Source organism: Peromyscus leucopus, chromosome 1 (assembly GCF_004664715.2).
Source record: "Peromyscus leucopus breed LL Stock chromosome 1, UCI_PerLeu_2.1, whole genome shotgun sequence".
In the NCBI taxonomy this organism is placed as follows: Eukaryota; Metazoa; Chordata; class Mammalia; order Rodentia; family Cricetidae; genus Peromyscus; species Peromyscus leucopus.
Window position 1 is genome coordinate 185,559,307 of NC_051063.1, and position 23,182 is coordinate 185,582,488.

Sequence of the window (23,182 nt, forward strand, 5' to 3'; positions counted from 1 at the left end):
GGTTTGGACTTCTTGTGGCCATTGTTGGGTTGAGGGCACACTGTTCACTTTTCTACCCAGGATCCTCTGAAAACTTTTAGTGAGCAGTTGTCAAAACATCAAGTCTTCTCCTGGAAGTCTTCTTCTATTGTGTCTTACATCTATTTAAAAGAGATACCCAAAGGACCATTCCAAGAGCAAGCTAAAATAACTTACAAGGAAATTGAAGTTTTAATATGACACAGCATTCACTCAATAAGTTTAATCAAATTTTGTAACTTCCAAACATGATGTCTTAAAACCACATGCAATATGGCAAATGTACTGGGCATTACATCATTTTCTAAGAATTAACCCCATGATACAGAAGAGCCCGTATGGTAGGCCCACTGCAAGTGTTTCGCTTCTAAGATGAAAGGCTTCACTGATTTAAGTGCTACAGCTCTACTCCAACATGAGGAAGGTTTCTCCAGTCCAAGTGTTACAGCTCTACTGGGAAATGAATCCTGGCATTGGGAGCCAGGGAATGCCACAAAATCAGACAAAAAACAAAACAAAACAAAACAAAACAAAATAAAACAAACAAAAAACCAAGACTCTCACAAGAGATTTATTGGGAAGGGAAATTCTAGGAGGATAACTTCCTTCTTTTCATTTAGAAGTAGCAAGGAACTGAGAAAAGGTAAGTTTTATATAAGGTAATTTTGGAGGCAAAGATTTACAAGGTGTCCTGAGATTGGAGGGATTCTGTGGCCTGATATTGATGCTCAGTGACTGGTAGGAATTCATGCTCAGGGACTAGTGGTGTTTTTCTTTGCTTAGGAGACTAGTGGTGTTTTTCTTTGCTTTGGTCTTGGGATTGAGGTCAGTCAGGTTCAGGATGTTCTTTCCCGTGGCCCTGGTTGGGGTCAAATCAAAGTCAGTGTGTTCTTTCCATTGACGATGTTTTTGAGATCAAGCAAAGGTCAGTGTGTTCTTTCTTTGAATGTGGTCTCTAAGTCATGTCAGGATGACAGTGTTCTTTCCCTGGCCCTTTTACTCTATACCCCTGAGCATTCCAACTGACAACAGTTAAATTTGGGTGAAGGATTGTTTGTATTTTGAGGAACTACACAGGAATTGACAGAAGCACTACACTTGTGATAGACTCTACTCTTTTGTTTACTACCACATGGATACTCTTTCTTGGCACAGTTCCAAGGTGACTTCCCTGTATGAGAGTTCAACTCTTTGGAGGAGTTCATGACTTTATCAGATGATGTTAGAGTTAGAAAATGATTGGTTCAACTCTGACCAGTTTTTCTTTTTGTTCTAGATTAACCATGGCATTCTGTTTTCTCCATTATTTGTACTCTCTTACAAGTCTGTCTCCCTTTGCTTCACACCTAGAACCCCAATACCACTAATTTACAGCTTGATATAGGATTAGGGCCCTTTATAGAGAAATGGATCCAGGGATAATGGAGAGATCAAACAGACATCACCTAATCCTTCAATATTGTTGAAGGAATGCTTGATTATAGAGCCAAACCAGACAACTTGACCTACAGTCCAGTTACCAGAACATACAACCTCAATGACTGTGCTAGGTTGCCAACTTAACTACTTCTGTAAATAAACAAACATAAATGAATGAGCACATCTGTGAGAGGCTTTTTCTTAATTAGATAATTTTAAAAAGGAAGAGCAACTTATACTCTGCATCTTTTAGATGGGAAAATAATCTTTACTCAAGATCTTTTGAGGTAAGAATATCCAACTTTTATCTGTAATACACATTCTAATGGTAGCTTATGTAAAGGACATGGAAAAGGATGCATGCTCTCTCTTTTCTTGCATCCTCTTGCTCTCCACAGCAAGTCCATTCCTTCACTGGATTTGGATGATTATCAAGAATGTGATATATAGTGAAGACAAGCTGGGACATCAAGCCTTATGGAATTCACCACTACTGGATTCTTGAAACTTTCATTCTTAAGCCAGCATAGTTGGATTTGCTGGACCATGGTAAGCTATTCTACTAAATTGCTGCTCTTTATAGAGAGACGCGAGTCTTGTTATTCACAAAAATCCTGACTAATACATGATAGATCCTAAGGTTGTCCTGACTGTCAAAACAGAAAATACCTTTATTCTCTTAGAATGAACAGTTTTATTTTCACTTTGGCCTATGAGAAAGTTATGCAAATATCTAAGCTTAGCAATTAATAGAGTGTACATTAAGTGTTGTTCCACCCACAGCAAAAATGACAATGAAAATAATGCATCAAGAAATACATCAAAAGTGAAAAATGCCATGTGGTCAGCCATAAAATCTTATACAACAATGAATATATTGAGCGGTTATATTTATGAATGTGTTAGTATATGTAACAACAGTCATTGTTGAATAGGTTGCCCTGGATTTGGGACTGAGTAGCAGGCATGTATAGTATTAGAAGTATAGTCAGGAACAGATGCAGGGGAGAAATGAATCTAAGAAATCACGACTAATACACAATTAATCACAGCACTGTCTTGACAGCCACACCAGACAAATGCCTTTGTTCTTTTAGAATGAACAGATTTATTTTCTGTTTGCCCTATGAGTAAGTTTTGCAAATATTAAAGCTTAACAATTAATATGGTTTACATTAATGGATATTCTACTCAAAGCAAAAAACAAACAAACAAACAAACAAACAAAAACAGTGAATGTATTATACCAAACAAAACAAATGTGCAGAAAACTGATTGTCACTCCTAGGAATTTATCCACACAGACAACAACGAACAGACTAAGAAAGTTTTATTAGTATAGTTAATGTATAAATAACACACACACACACAACATATATATATATATATATATATATATATATATCATTGTCTATATCTATCTATCTATCTATCTATCTATCTATCTTAACAATGAATAGGGAATGAAGACTCTGAATTTGGGAGTGAACAATGGGAATGAGTGATATTGGAAGTGTTGTCAGAGGGATATGGAGTAGAAAGATAACAAACTTATACTTTAATTTAAAAACTTAAAAGAGAAAGTCTCTTATGAATAAAGTGTATGTACAGAGCAAACAAAAAATCCACTGTTCCTCTTTTTCAAAGAATTGGTGTCAACATATAAAATTTGGAAAAACACAAATTTTTACCTTTAAATTAAAAAGTACATTTTCTTATATCCTAACTAAACCTATTCTTCCTTTCCCCAAATCACTGTCTGCATAATTAAGTTGCTTCTGCTAAACACCTTAAACACATTTTATGAAAATGAAATGAGTGTCTATATCTCAAAGAAAAAGAAATAAAAACTTGAGGGAGAATGAACCTCTCCAGGGACTATTGACAATTAATGGTCATTGTGGGAAAACCTGTCCTTTTCTTCAGTGTTATAGCCACATAGGAAGTGTCCTGGCTCCACTCAATAACCTCCTAACTGTGCTCAGCCGGATAATTCTTACAGAACTCACTAGACTACTCACAGTATAGGAGAGGAACATCTTGAGGAGAAGGTTTCCATGGGGGAGGAGTGAGCTGTCAAAAGGACTATGAGTAACAATCACCAAATGCTTCATATCATTGTAGGAAAGAGTTAAACAAAAATTTTGAAATCCTCAACAATATGTTTTTATGCAATTCAGAGTAATATCTCACTATCAACAGACCATATATATGGAATTTGTTCCATAAGTTCTCTAATGAAACTGTGTCTTTGGTGGTTTGTCAACTCTGTAACATGTCCAGAATGAAAGCATTGTTCAATAGTGCATTTTGATAATATATACTATAAGAATTCAACGATATACACTCAACAGGTTATACAAGAGTATCCAGTCTTGCTTCAAAGAATTGTACACAATGAATTTATAGAGTAGATTGTAAAATCTGTTCAACATTAAAAAAACAATGTCATATATCACAATAATATTTTAGAAAATAATAAATGCAGACAGCATGTCAAAAGTGGTATTTCTCATCATTGCATGGTCATCCCTCATAAATTGTTAAATAAACTTTGCAATGTAAAATATATTTTTTAATAAATTATATTTAATTAAGTTGGAGATAACATTGTATGTAATAGAGAGTGTCAGAAATTTCCCTTGAAGAGAAAGAAGGATGCAGTGTACCCCTTCTCTCCATCATGTTCAGCACAGCACTTGAAATTTTAACTAACACAATCCTACAAGAAAAGTAAATGTAGTGTGCATATTTTTGAAATAAGAGATACATCGTCAATGAATACAACAAACAAAAGCTAAGAAAAGAATGAAAATATTATTTCAGAAAAATTGATTATCTCCTCAGAGGTTGTGAATGGGTTCAGGGCATGAGAGTCAATTGTGGAGAAGATGAAGAAAATGTAAGAATATGTTCAAAATACATTGTATGAGATTATAAAAGAAATAATATCTTTTTAATGAAATTATATTTTCAAATATAAAGGAAAAGTTATTGATATTTAATGATTTCACTCAGGTAAATTAAGACCATGTACAAAACAATTGCTATTGTGTTGAACATCAATCAGCAGTGAGATTTCAAGTTACAAAGAAACCATCAGCTCTGCATCACTCTAGAACTCCACACGTGTGACATTATTTAGAATTATGAGCATGTCAATTAGTGAAATATGCACAGCAATTATCAAATCCTAAGTGTACACTGTGTTTAATTAAATGACATTTGTTGAGAGGAGGTGTAAAATGCAATGTGAATCACAGTTCCAGAAGAGCTGACCTAATGTCACCAAAGCTCATGGAGGTATAGAGATTTCACTTCTGGCTAACGAAATGTGTCAGGATTATTCTTTTGCTAGTGTTTTAAAACATCAAACATTGTAAAAATGCTATATTTAAAAGCCATGGATACATATCTCACCTCTTTGTTTCCCACTATTGTCATTGCATTGAAGGCAAATATGAAGTTTTCAAAAGCGTCCTCAGCTCATTCAGTAATTAACACCAAAGATCCTGATGGTTCCAGAGGGTTTGGGAACACCATTTTTCCAGCAATTACTTCATTCTGTAGTGAGGCTTTACCAATTATTTTGTTGATCTGTGCTCTCTTTCTCATTGGTAAATGTCAAGGCCATGATGGACAACATTGACTCTGGGAATGTAAGGGAAAATGTTGTTTGAGAGTGAGGGAAACTGAGGGCCCATGACACACAAGACACATGGTGGTAAGAAGAGAGAAGGAAGAACTGATCAAATATGCACAGTAAGGTGTGGGGAGAGGAGCAGAGCTGAGCTGCCTAAGTACTCTTGACAGCAGTCCCTAGAATTCCCTACACTCAGAACTCATTTGCTCCCTGGACCTTCTCTGAGTACAGTTCCTTAATGTACAATTAGTTTTCTTTCATTTCTTTCTTTATTGTATGGGACTAACAGATTTATTTCTCATGGTCTGCTCAAGTGTAGAACCTTTCATATTTATCTTCTGATTGCATCGTTTTTTCCATTTTCTTGCTGTTTCAAGCCTCAAACAGCAGAATCACTAGATTCATTAGAATTAAGGCAGCCACATTCAGATGAAATTTTGAAATGTTGGGACTTTTTTGTTGTGAGGCTGTGGGTTCTGCATAAATGGTCAAAGAAGTCAGGTCACACCAAAATCTTCCTGCAATTATTGGATGTGCACCCATTCTCCCCCATCTCTTGGACAGAACTAGGCCCTTTGTGTCTATCTCTTTATCTAAAATTTTCCTTCTCCCCTGATTCTTATTTGGTCATACTGTTTTCATGTTCTAATGATCTGAGCTTCCCCAGTGAGTTCAATAATTTGAACATACTATATAAATGGCTTAAAATAAGTGAGCCATTCTTCTGAGCTCCTTGTGTGTTGAATATTTTTTTTCTCTAAATACACATTTTTCTCCAAATGCAGAGGAGGATTCATGAACCCATAATGATTCCATGCTGTACACATTTCCCTGGAGAGCTATCACTTACCATTCTCTGTAGGGGTGAACAGCTATTCCTGAAGCTATACGTGTAATCATTACAGCTAGGATGGAATGATATCCTCGTAGTCAGGAACCAAGGAATACCACAAAGTCACACTGCACAACAAACCTTACATATAAGATTTATTAGAAGGGAGGAAACTAGGAGGGTGTTTGCCTCTGCTTAGGCAAGACCCAGCAAAGAACTGAGCAGAAGACAGAGTTTATATGGAGTTTCTTGTGGAGGGGAGCAAAACCTTTCAGGTGAATCTTTCTAGGGTGGGAATTTGTGGGATGCCAACTCCAGAACAGGGACTGGGTCCAGCTATCAGGACAGTTAGAATGTTCTCTAGGTGGGAAAAAGCAGATGGAGGGCCTCAGGGTAGTGGCCTGGCCACTCAGGTGCCTCAAGGGGCTTAAAATATGTCAATGTCTCAGAGTACCAGAAGTCAGCAAAGAGGAAGATTGATAAGAGAGTTCAAATGATGGGAATGATAGAGAAAAGTATCATTGTCTATAGCTATCATCTATCTATTTATCTATCTCTATATATCTATATATCTGTCTATCCATCCATCTATCTATCTTTATTCAGTCTATATCTATCCATCTATATTATATATATATATATATATATATATATATATATATAGGAGAGAGAGAGAGAGAGAGAGAGAGAGAGAGAGAGAGAGAGAGAGATCCATTCTGAGAACTCTGTTACTGTGGAAGACACTGACAAACACACAGTAGAATTCAGGACTGTCCTGACTTTCTAACCAGACAGATGTCTTTATTATCTTAGAATGAACAGTTTTATTTTCTCTTTGGCTTATAAATTTTGGTAGTTTGAATGTATTTGGCCTAATTTATCTCATAGGGAGTGGCACTATTAAGAGGTGAGACCTTGTTGGAAGAAGTGTGTCACTGTGGGGACTAGCTTGGAGCTATTGTTCTTATTTGTTCTCCTGGAGTGGTCTGACAATGTATCAGATAGGCTGTTGTCAGGAGGTTCTTCTGGTTAGAGGTTTGTCATATCAATACTATCACAGGAAGGGGAACTTCTCTTGTTTCTCCATCTCAGGTACTTGGTTAAGTACTCCTGTCTCTGAAGAATCTTTAGATAAAATGAGTTTTGCTCTTTTCCTACTGATTTCTACATGTCCTTGGTGTTTTCCAAGCAAGAGAATGAACATCCACATGCCACAGCATTTTATTTCACAAAGAGACACAATTGTAGACCCCAGATGTGCAAAACTGATGATGAAAACCAGCACAGTGTCTTTAGAAAAGACACATTTATGATCTAATGACTGGAGGCCACATTCTCAAGTTGGCTCCATAGTATGGAGTCAAGTTTTCCTTCAGGCCGGACTCAGAGCAGACTTGTCCCTCTTTCCTCCCTGAGCTCCAATGTTCTTCCACCCCTTTGCCACAACATTGTGCTCCATAGTAGCCTAGAACCAGCATTTTTCAATTCTGTTCTCCTTCCTCACTTGTTTCTATGAGGTCAACCTTGTTGTCCACTTTTTCACATTATCAAGATGTTATCAATATGTTGAGACCACTTTGCTTAAGCTCTTCAAGACCCTTGATTAAGTCTTATCTGGAAAAGGAGTTAATAAAGGCAAGTCCTGGGAGTGAGAATGCAGACATCTTTGGTTCTGTTTTTCTGCTAAGAGGAAGATTCTTCCATTCCTCCACTTTTTCTTTGGTGATCTCTTTATATTATCCCAGGGACATAATAATATCACCACCAAGTGCTCGGGATGCCTATGTTATGTGTTAAACTATCCTCTGAGGATGACCAGAAATAAAGATAGTGTCTCCCTTTTTCAGTTACATTAGTTAAGTTTTCCACATATGATCTTCATTGTATTGAACATATAATTATTTTATTATGGAAGATGTGAGGGTTTCACAATACTTGTCCTCTCACAGATATTATTTTTGCTGAAGTTGAGATAAGAGCTGAAAGAGGAAGGGGTTTTGTTTGGTGGTGTTAACTATGTAAAAATTGCCTAATATATAAATAGTTTCCCACCTCTGATTTGGTTTAGTAATCACAATTACATTCATTGTTTTATCCCCTCATACTAGGAAGGCATTGCTTAATTATTTCCTTTGGTGATGTCTTATGAAGAGTATTAGATTGTTCCTGTCACCCTGGGTAAATTTCCCATAGTACCATGGTTTTGATTGTTCTTGGAGTAGCAGAATATTTAGATGATTGTCTAAGGGATCCCTTGCTAGACTACTGTCAATCACCATTGTATATTAGTTTCTACATTACTTGTAGAGCATAAGGGAAACAGGGGTCATGGAGTCCTCAGAAGTGATAATATAATGAACATCAAAGCAAGCAAGCAAGCAAACAAACAAACAAACACACACACACACTAAACAAAAAAGATAGGAGACATATTTATTTCTAAGTCAATAAAGGACAAATTACCTGGAACTTGATGAATCTCATATCTCAAATATATACTGAGATATCAACACACTCTGTGTCTCTTTATACTCAAAAAGGAATGCCCTCCAGCACTGAAGTGACTGCATTTCAGGATGTATTTTTGGACTTCTACAGACAAATAGGAGTAATTAAGAAAGATGTACATTCTTTGCACATGTTTCTCAATGTGAGAAAATATCACCAGGTTCTCTCACATTGAATTGAATCATGGAAGATAACAGAACAAGACATACCTCATAGATAAATGGATAGAGCTGGAAACATGCATATTCATTCTGAGAAAACTAACCTTATCCAAAGAATGTAAATGCTAGATGTTTTCCCTCATTTGAGGCATTAGGCTTGAAATATCAGATGAGTGTAATTTCCTTTGGAATACCCATAGATGTCAATAAATTAGTCGGTGACCACAGGAGCAGAACTGAAGGGGATGGTGGATACAACAATCTACCATAATGGAATAAAGAAAAATCAAGGTACAGGAAAGCTTAGTGGTGGGGTAGATGGGAAGCTGTGTAGAGTATGGAATAGGTAGTGGGATTACTAGACTAAGGAGAATTCAAACTGATCACATTAAACGTTATCACTGTAGGATCCTTCATCCCTCCATACACACTCATGTGTGTGTGCGCGCGCGTACGTGTGTGTGTGTGTGTGTGTGTGTGTGTGTGTGTGTGTGTGTATGTGTGTGTGTGTGATTTAATTGGAGTTACAATTAATGATTAATTGAGTTAATGGAGTCACAATTGCAATAGTATATACCACAAGATAACAAACAAAATATCCATTGTCAGGAATATGGTACCATTGTGAGAACTGTTAGGCAGTAAAGATAGACTCTCAAATCTCAATCTTTAAAGCTAGAGTTCACAAATAAGAGAGAAACAAGCATTTGTTTTTAAGAGACTGTATTACTTCCATATTTTTTTAACTACCATCCAATTACCTGGAAATTTCTGACATGTATTGCCATGAGGAGCAGGTATGCCAGTGCTTACATAATATTTGGGGTCATCTATCACCTCTGTTTTACAACCAATTGTTTTCTCCCTTGACTGCATTGACCCCTAATCATTTGAGGCAATGCCATTGCTCTCTATTTATTGCTAGCACTTGGTAGTAAGGCCCTGTCTTTGAAGACTCCACATACTTGAATTATAGAACACAGAGAAATTGAGCAGAACTCATCAGGAAGCTTCATCTCTACTGGCTAACTTTCATTATATTAAAATGTGGTAGAGCCATTATAGGGGAGAAAAGGTGTCACCTGCCCTAGTCATCTGTGGGTCCTGTGGCTGTACAAGTTTGCACTCTGGCCAACAGTGGAGGAGTGTTCCCCTTGCTCCATATCTTCTCCAACATAAGCTGCCATCAGTGTTTTTGATTTAGCTATTCTGACAGGTTTAAGATGGTATCTCAGAGTCCTTTTGATTTGCATTTCCCTGGTGACTATGGATGTTGAGCAATTCCTTAAATGTCTTTCTGTCATTTGGGATTCTTCTATGGATAATTATCTGTTTAGATCTGTAGAGTGTGAATCTAGCCTGGGAATTGTGTGGCTTTCTTCTATGTACTCTAGTTCAATGTCATGTTGAATGTCAAAATCTCAGTGGTGGTTCAATTCATTATTAATGCATTTCTCTGTGCTCAACCTTCTCTTCAGTGATTTCCTAAGTATATATTTATTGTTACTTTTCATATGTACTTTAATACCTATTTATTTAATCCCAAAGGGAAGTTTATTGGCATACTATGGAAGACTATCCTTCATGTATAATTAAACTCAAGAGAACAGACATATTTAGATGAAGAACAAATAAAAAGCTCATCTAACAGCTTATTTCACTACAGTGTGAGTGTCTATCAGAAGTATTTGGGTAGCACATAATTGCACATATATAACTTTTGGTCATTTCTTTTATAATGAGATTTTCTATTTATTCTTTGAGAGTTTCATACATATACAAAATTCATACTGGTCATCTATACTACAGCTTTTCCTGCAATACCTCCTGAATCTTATCCAGCCAATCTCCCTTCAAACTTCATTTTTGCTTTATCATTGGATTTCTATTCATGTGATTTACGTCCAAAGTCTGGCTGAGAATTTTTCTTATAACTATCTTCTTCCTGACCAAAAAGTTTTCTGTGTTTAAAAGCAGTGGACTTGGATAACTGAACTCTATGAGAAATAGGTTATTTTCAATAACTTACTAATTCCTAATTCATGATACATCCTTAGAACACATATCCTGTGTTTACACATATTTATTTTTTAAGGATTATTTTCTATTTAGCAGGCACTCTCCCTCTCTTTCTCTCGTGTGTGTATTTGTCTGTGTGTGTGTGTGTGTGTGTGTGTGTGTGTGAGAGAGAGAGAGAGAGAGAGAGAGAGAGAGAGAGAGAGAGAGAGAGAGAGAGAGAGAGACCTAGGATTAAAAGCTGAATGGATGCTGATAACAAAACTGGGATATTCTATAAGATTACTTGGTGCTCTTCAACAAGAAACTATTTCCAGCCTCATCACCCAACTCTCTAAAGCACTAATTTTCACCTTGACTTGCCTTTCTTTCACATAACAGCTTTACCTTCAGACCCATTTTCTGTTCCATCTCAATAGAAAATGGAAAGAGTAATTTACAAGATGTCAGTGTTTGCAAAACAGACTTGGATGAAAAAAATAGAAGTGATAATTTATTTCAAGTCTTATTTTACATTGTCTTGGCTACAGGCTTCATTTTCCTGAATACAGAAGGCAGAAAATGATTCTCAGAATGTAAATCATCTATCTATCTATCTATCTATCTATCTATCTATCTATCTATCTATCCCCTATCGACATATATTTCATATATACATATGTAATTAAGAGTATAAATATTAGAAAGATTTTATATTTTCATTAAATTGTAATTAACATATGGTGACTTTTTGTCAATGGCCAACTATGATCTCTTTACACACACACACACACACACACACACACACACACACACACACACACATATATATATATTATATAATGATTACATGAAGCCAAAAAGGACCCTAACAAATAACATAGTAGAATGTAAATAGTAAGAAATACAATAGGAGCCAGGCCATGGTGACACACACCTTTAATCTCAGCACTCAGGAGGCAGAGGCAGACAGTTCTCTGAGCTCAAGGCCAGCCTCATCTACAGAGTTACTTCCAGGACAGCCAGGGCTACACAAGAAAACCTTGTTTTGAGAATCAAAGAAATACAGTAGTAAACAATGAAAACCTAAAGCACGGTTAAATTGAACCTGTTATATTGACTACAGATGGTAATGCCTCAAAAAAAATAAACAAAACACATTTCACTACAAATAACCATGTCGTTTTAGATCATGGCTTCTGCAAAATTCTTTGCATAGTAGACAGAAACAGATGACATACAGGGAAGGGACCACTTCAGTAATGCTTTCTTATTTTCTTGGCCTTCAAAAAATTCTCATACATTTCTTCCTATATTAGTTCCAACCGTCTCCATTTCTGGCCTTTGCTCCTACCTCTCTTCCTTCCCTCTTCTCGGACAAGATTATCTTCACAGGTAAGCTGCTCATGTTTTCACTCTAACTTGTTAGCTCAGCTACCTTCAGAAGTTAATAAGACTAAGGCAGACAGAACATAAACTTTCTTTTGTTGGGACAAGATTTCTCTTTGTAGCCCTAGCTTTCTTGGAACTCACTCTGTTGACCAAGCTCCTATTGATCTCAGACCTGCCTCTGCTTTCCAAGTGCTAGGATTAATGGTATTACTCTAGCTTGTTTGCTCTGCTATCATCAGAATTTAAATAAGAGTAAGGCAGGCAGAAATTTTTGTGTGACAATTGGTGGGTTGAGTTCATACTATGTATGCATTCCTCTGCACAGGCTTCTTTGACCCATGTTTAGTTAGCAGGTGATAAAGCTTCCAGTCTTTATGGGAAGCCTTCTACTATTCTGTCTTATATCTAATTAACAAGAGGCTCACAGGATATATCCAAGACCAAGATCAAATAATTTATAAAGAAATGGAGAGTGTAATATGACACAGCAAAAACTCAGATAGTTTAATACAACTATGTAATATCCAGTCTTGACATCTTATTTTTACATGATTCCTGAAAACAATTTCACTGGACATTAAAAGATGCTGTGAAAATTAACAATGTGATTGAGAAGACTCCGTGCAGTAGCCGCATGAGTACACCAAGAAACACCATGTGAATTTGTGGTATGGCAGGAGGAAGAAGGATGGGTAGGTGTTGGGGTATTACACTCAAAGTTGGAGTGGACAGAGGCACTACTTTTGTAATATGTCTATTTTATTACTGTTTTATCTATCTGTATTACCCATGGATACTTGTTCCAAGGGGACTTTATGAGAGAGAGAGAGAGAGAGAGAGAGAGAGAGAGAGAGAGAGAAGAGAGAGAGAGAGAGAGAGAGAGAGAGAGAGCAACAATTCTTTGGATGAGTTCTTGGCTTTATTAGGATTGGTTAGAATTAGAAAAGGACTGGTTCAACTTTGACCAGCTTTTCTTTCTGTTCAGGATTGACCATGGCATTCATGTTTCTCCATCATTCTCTTATCTGTCTTATCAATCTGTCTCTTTCTGCTGGCATCTAGTAGGTCAAGACAATTACATACTAAAAGACCTTTTGAGGCACATAAGTGGCCAGGCCCCTCCCCTGAGGACCTCCAACTGCCACATCACAACACACTCTAACTCTCCTGATGGCTGGATCTAACCCTTGCCCCAGAGAGTACAAAGCCTAAGCTCTGGACTTGAAATCCCACCAATGTGCACCTTGTAAAGCTTCACCTAGTAAGTTCCACCTCCCTCCCCAAGACACTCTATATAAACTCTGTCTTCTACTCAGTTCTCTGCTGTTTCTTGCCCAAGCAGAGGAAGCCACTCTCTTGGTTTTCTCCAATAAAAAACTCTTGTATGAGGTCTTTTGTGATGGGTGACTTTGTGGTATCGTTTGGCTCCTGACTTCCAGGATGCCTTTCCATCAAGCTGTAATGCTCACACTTTTATCTTCAGATATTATTAGGGCCCTTAACTGAGAAATGGATCAAGGATACAGGGTAGTCAAAAAGGAATCTCCTCACCCTGAAACATTGTTGAGAGAATGTTTGATTGTGGTACCAGCCCAAACAGTTGAACCTACAGATCAGCTATTAGAACACCGAATCTCAATGATATCCTTGGTTATCAACTTAGCTACTCTGAAATTAACAAAACCTCAAATGACTGTGATCACCTGTGAGGGACTATTTCTTAATTGAACAATTTAAAGAGGGAAGACCAACTTCTAGTACTCAGGATCTTTGAGATGGAAAGATAAACCTTTAATCAAGACCTTTGAGGTAGGAATATTTACTTCTAATTTGGACTACACCTTCTCCTGGAAGTTTATGTAAAGGACATGAGAAAAGGAAGTTTGATCTCTCTTCGCCCACTTACTTTGCTCTCCTTTGCAAGTTCACTCCTTCACTTGCATTAGAGTCTAATTCATTGGGATTCTGGCATATACTGAAGACAAGATGAGACATCTAGCATTGTGAATGGAATAACAACTGGACTCTTGGAATGTTCTTTTTTTTCAGAGTTAAAAGCCCAAGAGATCAGAGCACTAGCTAAGAACTGATACTAAACACCTTTCTTACCCTTTGCTACCACTGTTGTCCTTCCATTCTGAAAAAGACCTACTTCCTGTGTATCTGTCTTTTTAATTTTTAAATTTTTTCAGTTGTTAGAGACAGGGTTTCTCTTTGTAGCTTTGTGCCTTTTCCTGGAACTTACTTGGTAGCCCAGGCTGGCCCCAAACTCACAGAGATTCTCCTGGCTCTACCTCCAGAGTGCTGGGATTAAAGGTCTGTCTTTTTATTCACTTTCTGTTCTGCCTTCTCATTGGTTGTAAGCTGAACCACAAACTTTCATTCATAAACAACTATCATTGTATTAGCTTGACCACTGTAAGCCATTCTATTAAATTATTTCTCTATATAGCGATATCTGTACATAGATATAAATATAGAGAGATATCTATCTACCTACATATCCATATATCTTTATAACTCTATGTCCTACCTATCTATCTATCTATCTATCTATCTATCTATCTATCTATCTATCCATCTACATCTATATCTATATCTATATAGATGGATAGATAGATAGATAGATAGGTAGATAGATAGATAGATAGATATGGATATAGAAAGATAGAAAAAGAGAGAGATCCATTCTGTACATTCCAATAATGTAGAAAACCCTGACTAATACACTGTAGAACTCAGGACGGTCCTGATTGTCAAACCAGACAAATGTCTTTTCTCTCTTATGTGGTGAAATAGTTTGTAATCTAGGAAGTAAAGCTTCCCTGAAGATCAGAGGACAGAATTAATATAATCAATTATTAAATTAATTAAATAATTAATTTCTATGGCCACAAAATTAGCCATAGAAGTCAGGCAGTGGTGGCACACATCTTTACTTCTAGCACTTGGGCAGCAGAGGCAGAGATCCACCTGGATTTCTGTGAGTTTAAGGCCACAGTGGGCTTCGAGATTAATCCAGTCAAAAGAGAAACAGGGGTAGGAAGTGGTGGCACATACCTTTAATCCTAGCACTTGAGATCTCATGCCTTTGCTACCAGTATTTGGGAAGCACACATGCCATTAATCCCAGCGCTAGGGAGGCTGAGACAGAAAGTGATATGGCTGAGTAAAGAAAGGCATATAAAATGGGAGGAGACAGGAACTCAGGCCCTTGTGGTTGAGGACTCAGGAGCATTCAGTCTGAGGATTTGTGGAGACAGGCATTCTTTTCAACTGAGGAGTTAGTGAGGTAAGAGGTGTTGGCTGAGGCTTGCTCTGCTTTTCTGATCTTTCAGCTTTCACCCTGATATCTGGCTCCTGGCTTTTATTAAGATCAATTAGGATTTATGCAATACTCTTAGAATGAACAGTTGTATTTTCTCTTTGGATTATAAATAAGCCTTGCAAATATCACGCATAGCAACTAAAACAATTTACATTGAAGGATATTCCACTCAAAGTAAAAACCACAAAGAAAGTACTGCATCAAACAAAACATCAAATGTGAAAAATACCATGTGGTCATCTCTAGAAACTATACACAGACAGACCAATGAATGGACACTGAAGGTTGTATTTCTATAACATTTTGGTTTATATGTATATGTAATAACAATTATTGTTTAAGACTGGGCTGTGGATTTGTGACTGAATAGTGAGGATGCAGAATATTGAAAGTGTAGTCAGGAGATAGATGGGGGAAAGGAATCTAGGACACAACTGAATCCAATATTGCCAATACAGCAAAACTAGATAAATGTCTTCATTCTCTTAGAATGAACACTTTTATTTTCTCTTTGGCCTATGAGCAAGCTTTGACAATGTGTGAGCTTAATAACTAATACAGTTTACATTAGTGGATATTCCACACAAAGCAAAAATGGCAATGGTTGTCATGCATCAGATGAAAAATCAAAAGATGAAAACACCACTTGGTCATCCATGGAAAATTATAAAGAAATAAAAAGGAATGACTCATAGGGTCTTAGTCATTAATTTGTGAATTTATGTGTATATGTAACAACAATGAATAATGAAGAGAAAGCTGTGGATTTGGTAGTGAAGAGTGGGGTTGGGGGTAATGAAAGTGCAGTCAGGAGGAGAAGGAGGGAGAAATGACATATTTATACTTTATTTTAAAAATTTAAAAGAGAAAGCCATCAGTTACTGGATATAGGTTCTATGATAACAATTAGGTTAGTCAATAATCTGATTACAGAAGAAGGCCAGTTCAAGTACCCTCTTCACTGTTCCTAGGAGTCTTAGCTGGGGAAATATGGTGATATTTTATTTGTACTGAAATGTAATTTTATTTGTATATTAATAAATAAGTTGCCTGGAGATCAGAGCTAAAAGCAAGCCATTTAGCAGAAGTCCGTTGGTGGTGGCACATGCCCTTAATCCAATCACACCCCAGGCAGAGTCTCTGTGTTCAAGGACACAGCCAGCATGGTGACACATGCCTTTAATCTCAGTACCAACCATAGAGACCTGGAGGTCTGTATAGACAGGCAGTGATGAGGAAGTCATGTGGTTGGGTTTAGAGTCAATGAGAAGGCAGAAAAGAAAGGCAATAAAAAGACAAGCTAAACATTAGAAGTTCTCTCTCAGGGGAATGATAGCAGTGAGTGGTAAGCTAAAGGCTATTCATTAGTGCTCTGATCTCTAGGGCTTTTAATACTGTATTTGGCTCTGTGTTTCTTATTTAATAAGACTATTTAGAATTTTGTCTACAGGGCAATCCTTGTGAAATCCTGGGGATTTTCCTATCACCAGGTTTCTCCCTTGGCCATAAAGGCCCTCTCTATCAAGATATCTCTTTCATTGCTATCCCTCTCTGTCCCTCCCTAACTTGTCCATTTGATCCCTCATGTTCTCCACCTGCTTCCCCTCCCTTCTACATCCTCACACCCCAGTTTACCCAGGAGATATTAACTATTTCCCATTCCTGGGACCCTCCATATGTGTCCCTCATATAGTCCTCCTTTTTATCTAGCTTCTGTAGGGTTGTGGATTTTATGTTGGTTATCCTTTGCTTTGCATCTAATATCCACATAAAAGTGAGTACATAACATGCTTGTCTTTCTGGGTCTGGATAAGTTCACTCAGGATGATTTTTTTTTCTAGTTTCATCCATTTGCCTGCAAATTTCATGGTGTCCTTATTTTTTACTGTGGAGTAATACTCCATTGTGAAAATGTACCACATTTTCTTTATCCATTCTTTGGTTGAAGGGCGTTTAGGTGACAATTGTGAGTCTTTTTCTGTTTGTGGGGCTCCTGGCAGAGGGACCAGGACTTTTACCAGGTACATGAACTGACTTTTTGGAGCCCATCCTCTATGGAGGGATACCTTGCTCAGCCTTGATGCAGGTGTGTGCGGCTAGGCCCTGCCTCAACTTGGTATGCCAGAATTTGTTGACTGCCCATGGGAGGCCTTTCCCACTCTGAGGAGTGGAAGGGGTGTGGGATAGGGGAGGATGTGGGGGTGGAAGAAGGGGATAGGGAAGGAACTGGGAAAGAATGTAAGATGAAAAAAATTAAAAATTAAAAGAAAACATCAATCCAAAAAAGAGGGGAAAATCACATTAAAATAAAGTGAAATTACAAAGCAAACAAAACAAAAGATTGTTTTGATCTTACAAAAAAGTGACAAGAAAAAATTGCAAAACCTCCAAAAATTTACCTTTAAATGTAAAAAAGTGCTGTTTCTCATACTCTGTACAAAACTAGTCTAATTCCCTCCAGTGCACTGTCTGCTTAAGATAAGAAGCTTCAGCTGAGCACCTTAAAACCTTTTGCAAGAATGAAAAAAAATGTCTACATCTCAAAGAAAATAAATAAATATAATTAATGTAAAATGCACTTCTCCAGAGAGACCATTGGCTATTAGTGGCCATTGTGAGAGAGTCAGTCCTTTTCTTCAATGCAGTACCACTGATGAGTTGTCCATGCTCCACCGAATAACCTTCTTCCTGTGCTCAGTCAGGTAGCTTTGACTAAACTCAATGGACCACACACCACAACAAAACCATGTCAGGGGAGGCTTCTTGAGAAAAAGATTTTGAATGGTGCAGGAGTGGAGTGCAAAGTAGGAGAATGGGGAACAATGAGCAAATGCATCACATCGATGTATGAAATGGTGAAAAAACATTCAAACCTCCTCAACAATGTATATTTATCATATCTCACCAGCAACAGATAACATGCATAGAGGTGGTTCTATAAGTTCCCTACTGAAACTGTGTCTGTGGAGTTTTGTCCACCCTTTACCTGTGCAGTATGAAACATTTTCTCATGGTGAATTTTGATGTTATCTTCCATTAGAACTCAATGATACCCACCCAATGTGTAATACAACATTAGCCTGTGATATGTAAACAGAATTAAACCCATGAATATGTGGAAAGGTTTTGTAACATCTGTTTGACATTAAAAAAACAATGTCATACATCACAACAGTGTTATAGAAAAGAACAAATGCAGAGACCATGACAGAAGCAGTATTTTTTATTATGACATAGCCGTTCCTCTAAATTCTCACAAAACACTTTTAATGAGATCATATTTTACATAAGTTTCAGGTAACATATTTAATGGACAAATTTAAAAAAAATGTCCCCTGATGATGAGAAAAAATGCAACCTGTCCCTTTTGTCTATCATGTACAGCACAGCACTTAAAATTTTAGCTAACACAGTCAGACAAGTAAAGTAAATACAGTGTGTGCATATTTGTAAAAAAAGAGACAGGTTGTCAAAAATACAGTAAACAAAAGCTAACAAAGGAATAAAAGTTTCATTTCAGACAAACATTATTTTTTCACAAGTTCTGTCTGAATGGATAGACGATGCAGAGCTGGGAGGATGTATGAATATGGTCAAAATACATTGTATGAGATTGTCAAAGAAAGAATATAACATTATCTTTTATGAGAAACCATCTACTGAAATGTAGAAGAAAGGTTAATATTCATAATTAATGATTGCATCCTGGTAGATTAAGGGCATATACAAAACATTTCCTTTTGTATTAAACATCAATCAACAGTGAGATTTAAAATTACAAGGAAAACACCAACTCAATGTCACTCTTGAACTGCACACATGTGACCTTATCTTGGAATTTTGACAGTGATTGTGAATGGAATACATAACACAGTTTAGCAAATGCCATGCTAAATAAAATATTTTGAGTGGAAGTGTAAAAGGTAATGTGACTCATACAGGATCTGGATAGGTGTTCTAACTTCCTGAATTTTGTGGAGATATAGAGCCTTGAGGTCTGGCTAATGTCAGTGTGCCATGTTTGTTATTTACATGTGTTTGAAAATAACAAGGGTGGTAACATGCTCTACTTCCAAGTCATGGCAACAATATCCCTCCTCTTTATTTCCCACTATCATCATTTCTTTCAAGGCAAATATGAAGTTTTCCTAAAGAATCCTCAGATCATTCTAGTAGTGAACAATGAAAATACTTTCCAGAGAGAGAGAGAGAGAGACAGACAGACAGACAGACAGACAGACAGAGTTTGGAGCATCATTTTCATCCCACTCAATTCAATCTTGGTATCTGGCTTTTCCAATTATTTTTGTTGTTTGGACTGAGTTCTAATTCTCAGCGGTAAAGGAAAAAACTGCGAACAACATTGACTCTGGCAATGTAAAGGAAAATGTTATTTGAAAGTGAGGGAAGCAAGGGCCCATGGCACATGGAAATAAGAAGAATGGAGGAACTAGTAAGCAATTCTCCACAATGAGATGTGGAGAAAAGTGTACAATTCAGGAAGAAAGTGCTCTTGAATGAAATCCCCAGGATTCCCTACACCCAGAACACATTTGCTTCCTGGACCCTCAAAGAGTAAAGTTTCTTAATGTACATCAGTTTTCTTAACAATTCTTCCTTTCTTCTATGAGATAAGCAGATTTATTTTCCTTGGTCTGCTCAAGTGAGGAACCTAGTGCACTTTTTTTTGTTTATCTTCTGGTTGTATCTTGTTCCATTTTCTTCCTGTGCCAAGCTACTAACAGCAGAATCACTAGAGTCACTAGAACCAAGGCAGCCATGATCATTCGGATGAGATTTTCAACTGTGTGACTTTCGTGCTGGGAGGCTGTGGGTTCTGCATAAAGAAGTCAAAGATGTCAGACCCAATCAAAGTCTTCTGATAATAAATGATTGCACACCCAGTCTCGCATCTTCTCCTTGACAGAACTAGACCTTTTGTGTCTTTCTCTTCATCTAGAATTCTCCATCTCACCTGATTCTCATATGGTCATGTTTTTCATGTTCTAATGGTCTTAGCTTCCCCAGTGAATCAAATAATTTGTGTAGAGTATATAAAGTGCTTAAGAGAGCTGAATAATTTTTATTTTACTATAAATGCATATCATTCTCATGGCATCTCATCTTGCAGATCCAGCAAAAACATTTCCTGCTGCTTGTAGATGGGGATTAAGTCAGCTTTCCCCAATTTCCCAACTTCACAGGAAGCTTTACTAACCCATTATGATCTCACACATTGCTGTAACTACCTCCCATGAGAGCTCTACTTACCATTCTCAGTGTGGATGTGAGACTGGTCCTTGGAATCTGCCAGAGATAGATGGAGAGATGAGATTTGAACTTCAAGCACTTGACTATAGCCTGTTGGTTTCTACCTCAGTCTGGACTTTAAGTACTTCAACTGGATATCACTTTGTTTCAGACCACATTTTGTGCCTCTGGATTCTTGTTTGTCTGTCAAGATCACAGCTCAGGTACATCCAGCCTCAACAAATCATATTATTGAATACAGGAAAGTATTGAGATTCTGAGGAAATAAAACTTCCTGATTGAGTCTGTGCACCATTTTTACCACAAGCCTTTGGTGACCAGCTGTTATCATAAGACTGTGCCCTTTATCTCAGGAAATATAGACAAGAGGAGAATGAAGGGCTGAGGATGCCATTGGAGACTGTTCTCATTGAGTTTTGCTAATTTAATACAAGCTAGAGTCATCTGGGAAGAGGCAACTTAAATTGGACATATGCCTCCATCATATGGGCCTGTAGACAAGTCTGTGGAGGAATTTTATTGATTGCCTGATAGTTGAATGTGGGCTATCTAAGCCCACTGTGGGTGGTTCTAACTCTGGGTAGTTGGACCTTGATGATATAAGAAAATAGTCTGAGCAAACAAACCACTGGAGAGTAAACCTGTAAGCCGTGCTCCACTATGGCCTCTGCTTCAGTTCCTGCCTTAAGTGCCTACATCTAAATGTCTTCATGATGGACTGTAAAATATAAGAAGAAATAAAACTTTTTTCCACATGTTGCTTTAGATCATGGGTTGTATCACAAAAATAGAAACCAAAGCAGTACAGAGACAATGTCTGACCACTACATATACTGTCTGTTCTCAAGCCCTCCTGCTTCTGCTAAATTCCAATGAGTCATGGAGGGGACCAGTTGCATCATGGGAAGCTTAAGACTGCTGCACTATGAGGTGTGAAAGTCTTTTGGACTGTAGAATTTCCTTACTCTACTTCTAGGCTAGAACTAGAATCTTCTCAGAGCAGATCCCTGGGTGACACTCTGCATTAAGAAAGGTAGTGTCAGGGGTTCTTACCTGAGACCAAGAGGTGAAGGGAGTCACTTGATTTTGACCACAACTGGGGATGGTTCCTAAAATAGCCATAGCATCTGAATGTACCATTGTGGATGATGGTCACAGGGTCCAGAACAAAATGAGCTTGAAACTCCCTATTGGCACTTTGCTGTGAGTCCAGGGTCCATTGGAGGTGGTGCTTTCCTTCCTGGGTCAGAATAAATCTACCAAATCCCAGTGATGAACTACACTGCATGGTTATGGTCTCTCCTGAGGTCACAGCAGGGCCGGGCCAAACAGACAGGCTTGGTTTAGCATAGACTCCTAGGATACAAGGGGAAGTGAAACGACTTTAAGCTACCCACATTGTACTGCGGGCTTGGGCTCTGAGAAAAGTACCCTGGAGAGCTGAACTCCTTCTGAGTGGAGAGCCTGTGCTGGGAACCCTGACTCTTCACTCACCTGTTATCACCAGTTCCAGGGTGTCACTGTGCTCTGACCAGCCAGCAGGGCTCTTATAGTAACACTTATATATCCCTGCAAATTCGTCTGTCATGTGTTGGATGTAGAACTTAGCCTTGTCCAAGCTTTCCAGAGGGTATTGTCTGTCCCAAGGATCCGTGCTTCCCTCTTTAAGCAAATGGTACTCCTTGGCCTCCCAGGACCCCTGACACCAAATAGTAACAGGTGCATACATGGCGATCACAGAGTGTGGCTCAGCCCAGATTTTGGGCTTTGTGAGGGTTCCTGCAAGGAAATCAAAGGTTGAGTCCTGGTACAATTCTCCCTCAGACACCAAGTCTTAGTAGGGCACTAATGGGCATCACAACATTATCCATAAACTTTACACATCCCACATTGTGAAGAGATGACCAAGAGGAGAGCAAACATAATGTCTGGTATCCAGAGTGAAGGATAAAATCTTGGGATGGATGGAGACACTCACCTGCCAGGACTGCAGTCTTCTGTCCCACACTCAGTCCTGAAAGAAAATTCACTCTGAGAGATTTTTTCAGTCTGAGAGACAGGGTCAATATCATGGAGTTTCCAGATTCAATAAGACCTGTGTTGGAGTAGGGTCCCTTACAGACTTGAGTGTCCACTCTCCCTCTTCATATCTTACCAAGACACAACAGCATTCTGAGCATGGGGACCATGGTGAGTCGTTGTATTTTTCTTGCTTGTGCTCCTGGGAAGCCTAACCATATTCTGCAGAAACATCAGACAGGCTGTTTTCAGCCTGGAGGCAGGTCCTTCCTGTCATGGGTTTGCCACATCAGTACTATCACCAGCTCACCACAAGAGGAACTTCTCTTTGTTCCTCAGTGCAGGACTTTTGCCAAGTACTCGGGCTTCTGAAAAGTCTTTAAGAAAAAAAAATGTTTTTTTCCTCTATTCATCACAGCTTTCTGCCTGTCCTGTGTGTTTTCCAAGCCAAAAAAATAAGCATTCACTTGTCACAGCATGTCATTTCACAAGGAGAAACAATTGCAGACCCCAAATATGCAAACATAGTATTAGTCAAAATCAGCACTATGGTCTAAGAAAAGATTCATTTATGCTGTTACAATGGGAGGCCATAA

At 37.9% G+C, this 23,182-nt stretch overlaps 1 protein-coding gene across 1 annotated transcript; it reads right to left on the bottom strand.

Moving 5' to 3' along the window:
• Positions 1 to 18,501: 18,501 nt before the first annotated feature.
• On the bottom strand, positions 18,502 to 22,716 carry LOC119087305 (leukocyte immunoglobulin-like receptor subfamily B member 4). The gene is made up of 5 exons (XM_037202174.1): positions 22,546 to 22,716; positions 22,062 to 22,346; positions 21,621 to 21,923; positions 20,568 to 20,603; positions 18,502 to 20,133 (listed from the first exon to the last, which is right to left on the bottom strand). The coding sequence occupies exons 1-5, from the start codon at positions 22,637 to 22,639 to the stop codon at positions 19,988 to 19,990; spliced, it is 864 nt and encodes a 287-aa protein (XP_037058069.1). The 5' UTR covers positions 22,640 to 22,716; the 3' UTR covers positions 18,502 to 19,987.
• Between the last annotated feature and the right edge of the window lie 466 nt (positions 22,717 to 23,182).